The sequence below is a fragment of the Centruroides vittatus genome, unplaced genomic scaffold (assembly GCF_030686945.1).
Source record: "Centruroides vittatus isolate TY-2023 unplaced genomic scaffold, ASM3068694v2 contig_345, whole genome shotgun sequence".
Taxonomy (NCBI): Eukaryota; Metazoa; Arthropoda; class Arachnida; order Scorpiones; family Buthidae; genus Centruroides; species Centruroides vittatus.
The window spans coordinates 2,132,107-2,144,761 of NW_027122170.1; the positions used below are offsets into that span (position 1 = coordinate 2,132,107).

General features: G+C 28.8%; 1 protein-coding gene across 3 annotated transcripts in view; it reads left to right on the plus strand.

The window, feature by feature from the left end:
* The window catches only part of Dhc16F (Dynein heavy chain at 16F), a 383,439-nt gene that overhangs the window by 188,697 nt on the left and 182,087 nt on the right, over positions 1 to 12,655 (plus strand). For all 3 annotated transcript variants that reach the window (XM_067269011.1, XM_067269009.1, XM_067269010.1), the window contains exons 28-29: positions 6,196 to 6,321; positions 8,823 to 8,978. In XM_067269011.1, the coding sequence (XP_067125112.1) occupies positions 6,196 to 6,321; positions 8,823 to 8,978 (282 nt within the window). The remainder of the gene's footprint in view (positions 1 to 6,195; positions 6,322 to 8,822; positions 8,979 to 12,655) is intronic.

Sequence of the window (12,655 nt, forward strand, 5' to 3'; positions counted from 1 at the left end):
TATTTCATATCTTGTATTGTTAAAGTAAAGATTGTTATGAGATGCCAACTCAGAGTATAAATTGGGAATTCACCTGATTGACTCCCACAAATATCTGAGGAGAAAAAGTCTAAGTCCAACCACAACCAAATGAAGATTTTACAATTGTGAAATACTGTAACAAACTGGTAAACATAATCTCAGACAAATTATACTTATGCTAACTTTTATAACTGAAAAATGGGTTAATAAAAGGTGCAGAGTAGATGGTAGAGATTATGAAAAGGAAATTGGTAATCCAAGTTCTTTGTTTGATATTTGAATACTGAGGCATTATGTTGATGACAATACTTGAGGAGAGATTGATTTTATTTTGTAGCCAAAAATTGGTAGTTTTAATCTTTTACAAATAAAACTAAAGATATTTTTACTGATATCCGTTAAGCTTTCTGTAATAAGTAATAAGTCCTGTATCTCACAATTGTGAAGTTGTCTACCAAAGATGGTAAGTGGTAACACTTTTGTCCACATGCTTGAAATTTTCAAGTTTGACTGTACTTCCTTTCAAATCTGATCAGTCTGATCCATAAATATTTGATTTACTTTATCAATCTTAAAATTTAAACCTTCCTCTGATATGAACATGTGTAGGAATTTTCCAGAACTTACTCTTACCTGCTCCAATGTAATTCTTCCTGAATGTCCAACCTAAGACTGCCTTCTTTCTTTTAAATTTTTCAATTCTCTACAACCAGTCAAACTTATTTCCCTGAAAGCAAGAGTAATCAATCCATAAACAGGGATGGAACAGTAAAGAAGGTATTTGATAGAAGACAAATACCAGATTTGGGACAAGCAAAAAAAAGGAAAGGAAAATAGAAAAAAGAAGAAAAGAGACCAGGAAAAAAGAATCATACACCTATTCATAGGTCAAACCTGATGAATGTACAGCCACAAAACAAAGTAATGTTTTTGCTGTTTTAAGTAATCATCATTGTCATCATACAATAATGAAATATTTTTGGCTGCTTTAAAGTAGCCAAAACTAGAGATTAAAGATTTTTTGCTAGCATTTAATTTGAAATACTTATTTATAAATTTAGTGTATGATTATTGGATATTATAATAATTAAAGCACTGAAATCAAAAAGGGGGACTTGTCAATGATTTTGGGGCATGTGAGTTAAGACCATTGAATATATATATGAACATTCCTACATCATTTGATGATAAAATGAAAATTGTTGTCAGTTTAAGTGATCCTAAAAATGAACAGTTTAGTTGATGAAAGGGACATGTTTGATTGCCATGTCCTGCATTTCCATTGATATTGTAATAGTTCTACACAAGACCAAGGGATCATTTAAGTATTACAGTAGTTTGAAGGAGATGAGATTCATTGTATCTGATAATTGCTGATGATAGGGAGAGGGTAAGTCTTTGAAGATGTAAGATTTCACGCATCCTCTATTTTTCTCCCTAGTCATCAAAAAAACTGTCTGAAAATAATTCCTGTGTATTTTCAAAAGGTATAAACTTTTCATCTAAAGGAGAGGGGATATCATTTTCTGATAACTGAGGATGATGAAGAGGAGAGATATCTGAGGATGATTATTGCTCATAATCATATCTCAGATATATCATGCAGTATCAGAGATATATACCAGCATCTTATTATTAGTGTATATACTTGTATATAGTACATTAATGCTAAGATATAACCATTAGTTATTTATTTATTTATTTTTATTTGTTCTATAAGTATGATATAGCGCAATAACAATCACTTGGCACGATTCACTTCTTTATTTCAATTTCATTGATACGCGTTTATACACATGTTTCGGGCATCATTTGCCCCTCTTCAGTCAACTAAAAATATATAAAAAACCATTTTTACATACACAACAACTCGACAGACAAATCCAAAAATATGGATTACACAAATAGCATATGACGCACCTTAAGAATGCAAATGCCATCCTTAGACGTATATTACCACAAGCAGGAACCATACAATATACATTGGATTACCTAGTGTTTCAATTTAAGAAAAGGTACCAGGTAAGAAAAGGTAAAGGTTCAATTTAAGCTGTGTTTTTTACCATAAAAACACAGCTTAAAAAATAAAATGACAAAATTAGCACAGGACATACCTCAAATACTAGGCCAAAGACTTAACCTTAGTTGGTATGCACAAGACTTATTTATAATGTTTTTGACATTTCATGAACAGGTTTTTCGAATTTAACACGTTGACTGCCACGTGACTTTTTAGGATTCTGTTGTAAAACGCCAACTTAATTTAATTATATTATATTATTAAAAACTCTAATCAGAGTATATAGTAATAATCAAATAGCATATAGAATGTGTTTTTCTTAAAATAAAGGTATTACGAATTATCTCGTAGTTGGCTTATGTAACAGAAAGCTCTTCGCTAAAGCCAAACTACGAGTTAATTCGTGCACAGACACGATTCGTCCTGTCACTTCGCTACAGCCAATCGGAGATGTGCGTCTAAATTCATTAGTAATAAATCGGATATAGAGGCGAGCACATCACATTTACGTCTTTTTTGAGAGTGTTATTTTTTATTTATTTTTATAATCAAATTATAAATATCCCAAAATGGATAAGAAAAGACCACTGACTAAAAAACAACTTGATTACTACACTAATCTAAGTGATTCAGAATCTGACAAAATTTTTGGTGAGGATGGGGGAGTTTATTTGGCAGCGAAATGGTCCTGTTACTGTATGTAAATGGAAAGACAAACGAGAAGTCCTTACCATTTCAAACATGCACGTTGTTGAAATGGTAGAGGTGTTCAATCGCAATGGAAAATGTTCGATGAAACCGAATATAATTCGAGATTATAATCATGGAATGTCTGGCATTGACGATCAGATCAAATGCTATCGTACTACACAGCTCTAAGAAAGACTATTAGATGGCCCAAAAAGGTTGCATTACATATTATAGAAATATATATACATAATGCGCACAAACTCTTTCAAAAAGCAACTTCTTCTAAAATAAAACTTATAAAGTTTAGAGAAGCATTCGTCAAAGCGTTGATTGGAGAAGAGATTCAACCAGTTTCAAAAAAAATTAAATTGCAGAAGCTCCACTATTTACAGAGTATCCCATCTACTCAGAAAAAACAACATCTGACAAAGCCATGTCGAATTTGTACCAAAGCTAAAAAACGCCGAGAAACGCGTTATTTCTGTCCAATCTGTCTTGAGAAGCCAGCCCTTTGCGTAGAAGATTGTTTTAAAAATTATCACAAACAATAAAAATATCGTTTTGCTTTTGATTTTGAATAAACATTTTATAATATTTTCTGTTCGTTTAAATTTATATTTCTGTTTTATAAATTATCACAAACAATAAAAATATTGTTTTGCTTTCGATTTTGAATAAACTTTTTATGATTATATTTTCTGTTCATTTATTAATAAATGTTCTGTTCATGTAAGCCAAACTTGATTTTTTGTTCTTGCCCCTGAAGCTATCTATTCATATTTACACTGATATACTACGAATTACATCGTAGCTGCACAAATATGGCAAGGAAACAAACTACGATATAACTCGTAGGTGGCGTCCTAGGCAGAAACGGTAACTACGAGTCATCTCGTAGATGGCAGTCAACGTGTTAAAGATCCTTTAAAACCTTCATAAAATCTTCTAAAAACGTAAATGATTATGATTAATGTACCTAGTACATAAGTATTATGCTATATACTTGACTTACTTTTACATACACATTCCCAGGAGATCTTCGGAGATACAAAGGGAAAACTGGAATAGACGTTTAGCACAGTTCTTTCTTCTTTAATGTTAGTGACAGTTCATACATAATCTACAGAACTGAACTTCTTTTTGAGTAATCTTTTTGTTCTTATTTAATGTTAGTGACAATTCCTACATAATCGACTGAACCAAACTTCTATTTGACAAATCTTTTTGTTCATCTGTCGGCATCGTCTTTCAGTCTTTTGTATGCTACCGCTGGCATTTTCCCGCAGGTGATTTGCATAATCATGCGTTCTTTTAAGGTGGCGAGTCAAGACTGTCACGATTTAAACCATTTTTAATCATAATCTCTAAAAATTCATTGTGACCATTTTTAAGGATATTTTTCCAAAACAGTTTTTTCTATTATTCTTCTAAAACTTCTTTCCAGCAAATTTTCTCTAAAGAATTTTTTACAGTATTTTTAACCAATTCTTGTTGATTTTTAAACTTAAGTTTTTATTTATACAGTGTTTATTTTTTAAAATTTCTATACTTCCATTAATTTTCTATTATAAGTTTCTTTTTCTTTATGTAGGATTTTAACATTATTTTGATCAATATTGCAGTTATTTAGTGTACAGTGTTCAAGAAAAACTGAATTAATTCTATGATGTTTTAAGTCTGCCACGTGTTCTTTTAATCTAATTTTCATCTTTCTCTTAGTTTCTCCTATGTAGAATTTTGTATTTTCACATGTACATGGGATTTGATATACAATGTTTTTTATCTCATCTACCGGTTGTTTTTCTTTCGGTGTAGATTTCGGTGTAGAGTATTTAATCTAGCTAAAAATTTTTTATACTTCGGAGCAAGTTTTATGTTAGTGTTTTTTATCTCCCTGTTAATTTTTTCATATAAACCTCTAATATAAGAGGATGGAATATATTTTATTTTGGTTCGCTCTTTATTTTTTCTAGAAGTCTTTTCATTGTCTATTCTATTCGTGCCAGAATTCTGTTCATTATTTATTTTATTATTTATTTTATCTTCCCAGTTTTAAGTAATCTATTAGGGTATCCATCTAACAGGAATTTCTTCTTTAACTCTTTAATATTATTATATATGTTAATACTTCTACTAGTTCTATTTTTAATTTTATTATATTCCATAGAGAATATATTCTTTTTTATATATAATGGTATATTTGAATTGTATTTCACGGTTGTTTGTATTGAACAAGATTTTTTAAAAGTTTTAAATTCTAATTCATTTTTCCTTCTTGTAATTGTAACATCCAAGTAATTTATCTCTTGATTAGTTTTTCTATTGCAAATTGTATTGTTTTGGTTATTTTGTTAATTATTTCCATTATTTCTTCTATTTTAACTTGTGTCTCTTTATATAGAATAAAAATATCGTCTACATATCTCTTATAAAAGTATATCCCTGGTATCTCGTTAATTTGGTTATCAATCTATTACAAGTTCAGTCAACTTTGGACCAATCACAGAGCCCATGCTAATACCTTCTGTTTGTGTAAAATATGTCTTTAATTCCAAAATAGTTACTTCTATATGCAAATTCTATTAATTCTACAATTTCTGGTTCCATTTTTATCTGTGTTAGTTTATTTTCAATTATTTCCCTTGTGATGGATACATATTAACAATGTCAAGACTAGCCATTCTTAGTGTTTCATCGATATTTAAGTTTTTTAAGTCACATATGAATTTATCTGTATTGCATATGGCAAACTGAGAGTTTGGATGTCTTTGTAAACGACTTTTTAATAATTTCTAGAGTAGAATATTTGAAGTCTATGATGGGTCTTATCTTTTCGTCTGCTTTATGTGTTTTTAACTGGACTTTTAATTTTGGTGTCCGTTCATTGTTTTCGTTTAAAATAAACCATTTTCCTGCATCATTTATTTTTCCTAATTTTTGTAATTTTGTAATATGATTCTTCAGTTCTTTATATATGACATCTTTTGGGTTGATCGGTAGCTCTCGAAATTGATTATTCTTGATGACCTCTAATTTTGTTTCAACCCATTCTTCTGTGACTATAACAATTTATTCTTGTTGTTGTTCCCTATGTTTCTGTTATTGGATAGATATAAATATATTTTATAATTTTCTAACATTATGTACCATTTACAGAAGAAATAAATGTATATTTTTTGGAATTTTTAATTTATTTCAAACATTACTGTTAAGCTCAAAAAGGGAACTTGGTGTCAGTTTTCATTGTCATTTTAAAGACACAATTTTTCTAAAATTTAAACAAATTATTCACAGATAAGCTAAACTGAATGTATTTTTGCTAATAATGAAATATAATTTTTATTTCCAATAGCAATAACACAATTGGTGAAGTTTTTTGTGTTTTTCTCAAAAATATAAAATTATTTCATTCCCTTTTTGATCTCATTGCTTTAGTTGTAATGCATGTGATTCTATTTATTTAGAATATAAAACAAATTGCCTCCTTTATAAAAGATAATATTGATGATGTGACAAGGCAGAAATTGTGTGCATTAATTTCCATTGATATTTATGGAAGAGATGTGGTCACTTCAATGGTAAAGAAAAAGGTAAATATGATATCTTTATTTATGATATAATTGATTGCCTAAAAATCTTAGTTAAATAAATGAAACAAATTTTTTAATTAATAAAAGTTTTAAAACTTAGTACATAAACTTTTATTAAATATATATTTGTTCTGTAAATATAAAAAGTTTGTATATTGTTATAACAATTAGTTAAATTAAAGCTACTATGAAACAAAAATTAATTTAAAAAATGTAGAAACTAATACAGATGAACATATATATTTCATATTAAATAGTTAGAAAATATAAAATTATTTACACTAAATTAACAAATAGGATTTAATAGTTTGTGTAGAAGTTCAATGTTAGTATTTCATTAAATCATGCTTAAGGATCATAAAAATAATTGTGTATTTATTATAAAAAATTATTTTCATTCTTCAAATGAGCAATTATTTATTGTGATATTGTCACAATGCTGGGCTGCAATTTTTAATCATAAATTTAATTTATGTAATTTTTTAAAAATATATGCTCTCCATCTCAAATTAGTAGTGGCTTGCCCCTGTACATCATACTTTTTCTTTAATTATAGAATTGTGCCAGCCATCTATCTAACACCTTTCGAGGGAAAATTATTGAATTGAAATAATATGACTTCCGGTTTGCATTGGAAGTTTTTATATAGTTAATTGGAGTTTCCTGCCCTTAAGGTTTCCATATTTGATCTTGTCTTTCATCTGTCTAACTCCATTTTCAAGATTAAGGAAAGATGGACAGACACAACAACAGTGGGAATTTATAGATCTACAATTTTTCAAATTGCAGCTCAATAATAGTTAAACGATACTATTTGATATGGATTTATTCTTATTCGGGATCATGTTTGGTAATGACATCTTCTATATTATATATTGTGTTATCCATATGAAAGATTGTGATAGAGAAAATTTGTTTTGTATATATTGGTTGAAATTAAAAAATTTTTTATTGTAATTTCAAAATTACAAAAATGACAATGAATATCAATTACATAAATAATGCAAAAAATCACAGATTTCTATTGTTTGTTTTACAACTAAAGTCTTTGATTTGTACTATTAAGTGTTACGTCAGGTTGGACATGCCGATGTCAACTGTAGAATTTTTCATTTTCTAGCTTGATGAAATTACAACTTTATTTAATTTGGCCATAGTTAATTTTCTTCTTTATAACATACACAACAGCATCTAATCATTATTATTTGTTTCTATTCATTCTGATTCATTTCAATCAAGTATTACAGTATTATTAATTGCTTCTTGTCTTTATTTGTGTAAGTATTATAAAAATGTTCACAAGAACTTTACCTTATTTAAGGACTTGGCCTTATATCAGGAGAAGGAGCACCCAAAAATTTTTATAATCCCAATAAATACAAGTATTAGTGTTTGATTGTAGTCATTCTGCTGTAGAGATATTTTTAAACTCTGCAGGATGTCCAAAAGTTACCATGCAGTGGATTTAAGTAAAGTTTTAATAAAAGTGAATTTCTACATACAATATTGAAATTTCTCCTATGGCAAATGCTGGAAATGTCCTCTAGAGCAATGGTCGGCAATCGGTGGTCTGTGGACCATTGATGGTTTGCAAGAAAATTTGGGCGGTTCGTGGAGAAATTTGGACATTGTTCAATTGAAGGTTACGTGAAGAATTACAAATGAAATGCAAAATGCTTAGTTGCTTTTTTTCACTCTTTGGGATTTTTTATTTGAATCTGAAATCAAATATGAATTGACTGTTATCAATAAATAATGAACAATAAACAATATTGTGAGTGTGATTGTTGTCCTTCATGGAAAAACACTAAGAATCCATAAACTTATTTCAAACAAACAGCAATGAACTTGCATTAATTTGTTATAATTAAGCACACAAGTTTCATATTAATATAGTAAAATTGAAATTTTTTGGTCATTATTATACTACAGATTTTGTATTGTTTAAAAAAATTCATGATAGTGGTCTGTGGGATTCAAAATTGTGAGTTTAGTGGTCCGTTAGGTCGGAAAGGTTGCTGACCATTGCTCTAGAGACCCCAAAATCCAGGAGAGTAAGATCTGGACACCTAGCAGGCAGATTCTATGGGAGATTATGCAATTAGCAAAGAATTTGTTTAAAAATTGTGGTCCAAAAACCAGAACATTCGTGAGCAAGCAGTTACTTCATCTACTGCAAAATGGAAATGTGAGACACAACTTACAGGTCTTGTATGCAATATCAAATGTATAATTTTAATGTCATTACAAATTTCTCACTGCACAGTAACTTTTCAGACAGCTTGTATTACTGTACCATTGATTTGTAAAATGGAAAAGAAATTGATCTGCTATTGACCTGCTTTAACATTACTTACTAAAATGTCGGAGTTTATTTTATTTTTATATTTTCTGATTTATAAATACAGTTTATTATGATTAAGTATTCATATCTTTTATATTTGGAATTACAACTTTTAAATTTATTTTGTAATAATTATATAATTTTTAAATTTTAACAGATTGTAGACATTAACAGTTTTGAATGGATTAAACAGTTACGATATTATTGGGATAAAGAATCAGATAGTTGCATTATAAGGATGTCAAATTGTGAATATGTTTACGGATATGAATACTTAGGTGCATCACCTCGTTTGGTTATCACTCCATTAACTGTAAGTTTAATAGTTTTTTTAGGTAAACTATTTTCAAAAAATATAATAAAATTCCAATTTAGTGCTTTTCTTTCTGAGAAATAGATATAATTACATTAAGGTTTTATCTTGATAAGGATTAAACTTTAATCTGCTACAAATTTCTTAATTTATTGTAATTTTTTAACTCAAAATTGTTTATTTTTGAATTGTAATAAAAGTAGCATTATTTTTCATTAATTAATCGATATATTAATCAAACATATACTGTAAATATTTGATTTATGATTTTGGTAAAAAAAGTAAGATTGAAGAGTTCTCAAGCATCATAAATCATTTTTGTTTACAGGAAAATTTAGAGGAATCATTTTTGGATTTATTGCAGGAAGAAAGTTTATGATCTGCAGTGTTAACTGACTGCTGCAACAAAGAATATCATTTATTTCTTAGGAAGATTTCGCTAAGAAATAAATAATTGAGAATTTATTTTTTTTTAAGCGTCTTCACAATTATTTGTAAACTAACAGAAATTTTAGAATAGTATTTTCTTAATGTGTTAAGGAATAATAATTTTTAATTTCATTATAAGAAATAAATTAAACAGTAGATATATTCAGTTGAATTCACTGTCCAAATAAATTTTATGTAATGTTAATTGTAATATGTAACGACAACTTTTACATGCACACACGTGCAAACACACACACAGCAGTGTGTCATGAAATCTGCACAGTACTTCTTTTGTTTAACACTGGTGCTTGCAGGAAAGCATTAGTGATAAACAAAAGGAGCAAGATCTTGCATTTTAGATGCCAGTGTAGCCAGCAAAAAATAATAATGTAACATAGCAAGTTACACATCAACATCTCTGATTTAATTTTCTACTTTAATCCCTTCTCAGTCCATTTTTTTTCAGGTTGACCATTCAAAAAGTGTCAATTTTTTTACCATTGATATTTGATATATAGTCAATATGAGTGTGAGAGTACTGGTGATGGTAAACCCTCTTGTCATCAGAACTGTTAGTTCTGCTCACAGGGTCACTGGATGGCATTTTAGGAGGGCTAATAGTCGAGCGGTGAGAGTTGCTGGTATGGTCGATTAGTGTCCATTTAAACAAAAGAACAGACAGATGGATTAACAAATAACATTAAAATTTAATGAATATGAGAATAAACTACATAAAGAAATTATCTGTCGCTAAATCGAATATCAACTCTATATCCTTCTAACTACTGAAAGAGAGTTTACAATAATATATATAATAGTACCTCTGTCAGACTAGTATATTTAGTCTAGTTGATGTGTAGAGCTTCCTTCTGTATGGGGATGATTGAAGAATGGGAGACGGATGATGGATGGCCAGAGTGGAACTACATATTCTTTATGGCATCAATATTTTCATGTGGCAGTGTTCACTCCTCCCTCAACTGCTGCCTTCCTCTATGGCAGTCTGTGTTATTTTCAGTTGCTGCCCTGAGAATACAGTCTGTTTCAAAATTATAAATACACCCAACTTTTTTCAATAACAAAAACATTAACAATTGTAATGTATTTATTATATTAATATATTGTTTACATTATCAATTTAAACATTTTCTGAAATTTTTAGAGCAATCTGACAATTACAAAAAAATTATCACAGATTTTCAATTTTTGATTGTTTCATTGTTTGATTGTTTTTGAAAAGTATAAACACATGTGCACAAAAAACGATTTGTGATTTTTCAATATTTTGTAAGTTCACGATATTACTTAATTAGTTCAAATATTCTATCAGGCATACATTTTACTAGTTTTTGAAGTTGTTGTTGTTTAATATTTTCCCGACAATCCATGATAGCTAATTTCAATTCATTTACAATATTGTATTGTTTGTTTTTGCCATAAACAAAACGACTCATAATGCCCCAAACTTTCTCTATTGGGTTCATATCAGTGCTCCATGATAGCCAATTAATTACAATAATTTTTTTTTCAGCAAACCAATTTTTAGTTGATTTTGATGCATGAATGGCAGCATTATCCTGTTGGAATTGCCAGTTTTTTGCCCAATAAGTGATCCAAAAGTTATTAAATTTTGATACTACAGTTCTTGATACTTTTCTGAATTCATTCTATCTTCTATAAATACTATGTCTGTTTTAGTCCCCATCCAAGTCCTGCCCACACCATCACAGAGCCCCCACCTTACTGTGTGTTCATTCTTCCTCAAATCATGCTAGTAGTGACTATAACTGTCAGGTCCATCCAAATTCCATTTTTTCCATCTGAAAAGACTATTTGTTTCCACTCCTGTTTCCATGCCATCTTGTCTTTGGCTTACTTTAATCTAGCTGTTTTATGCGATTGTGTTCATTTTGGTTTGGCAGACATTTTTGAAAATTTGGCATTTTTATAATTATGCATATATACAGTTGCTGGTGAAACTGCAATTGGCAATGTTGATGCTGCTTCTCTGACAGACAACTTCTTGACTGTCAGTAGCTGAAAAACCTTTCTTTTGTTTCTAAATGTAAGGAGTTTAGGCCTTCCACATCCCTTATTTCTGTCATAATTTTCATCCTGAGTTAACACATTTCTCACAGCATGTGTAGATCAATTTACAGCTGCCGAAATTTGTCTTAGAGATTGTCCCGATCCTTTTTAGTTGGTAAATTTCATGTATTTCCAACTCTGTTAGTATTTTTCCATGAGGCATTGTTTTAAATCACAAAAAACCATTTAAAATTGACACTACATTTTTAATAATGAGTGATACTCACCTCTGGTGACAACTAATTAAACCAATAATTAATAAAAAATTATTTTACTAATTTTATGCACCTGTGTTTATACTTTCTAAACAATCAAAAAATGAAAATCTGTGATAATTCTTTTTTGTAATTGTCAGATTGCTCTAAAAATTTCAGAAAATGTTTAAATTATGTTGTAAACAACATACTAATATAATAAATACATTACTATTGTTAATATTTCTGTTATTGAAAATGGTGGATGTGTTTATAATTTTGAAATGGACTATATGATTTCTCTGCCTTTTATTCTAAATTTCTTTCCAATTAGGTTTTAGTATTTTTAACATCCGAGGGATAATTATTTCTGGGGCAAATGGACAGATGTTCATTGGAGATGGGTGATAACATCGCTCCCTTCCCACGAATTTGACAGAAATGTGTTAAATTTGACAACAATTTAATATTTTAACAATTTCTTATTAAAATAAAATTATTCCCTCTCTGGCTGGATTCTCACATGGATATATATGAAAAAATATGCAAAAAATTACCTCCTATACATGTTTTTTTTTTTTTTTGAAAGATAAAATAATTTTATTTATCCATTTATATTATCAATAATTTTTGATTATATATTTAATTTTTTAACTATTTATTATTTATTTAATAATTATTAATAATAATTATAAATAAAATAATTTTGATTATTTGTTTGAAAGAAAAACTACCAAAAACAATTTGTATAGATGCTGTCAAATTTGGAAATGAAACTAAATTTTCCTGCAACAATGGCAAAATAATTTCTGTAACATAATGCCATTGATTAAAGGAATAGTGAAATAAACATTTAATAACAATGAACACATTGGAGACATTAAAATTAAAGTTTCTAAAGTATTTTTTACAATGAACATATGACACATGTCAAAGCCAAAAAAGCAATTACTGCATATGAACATG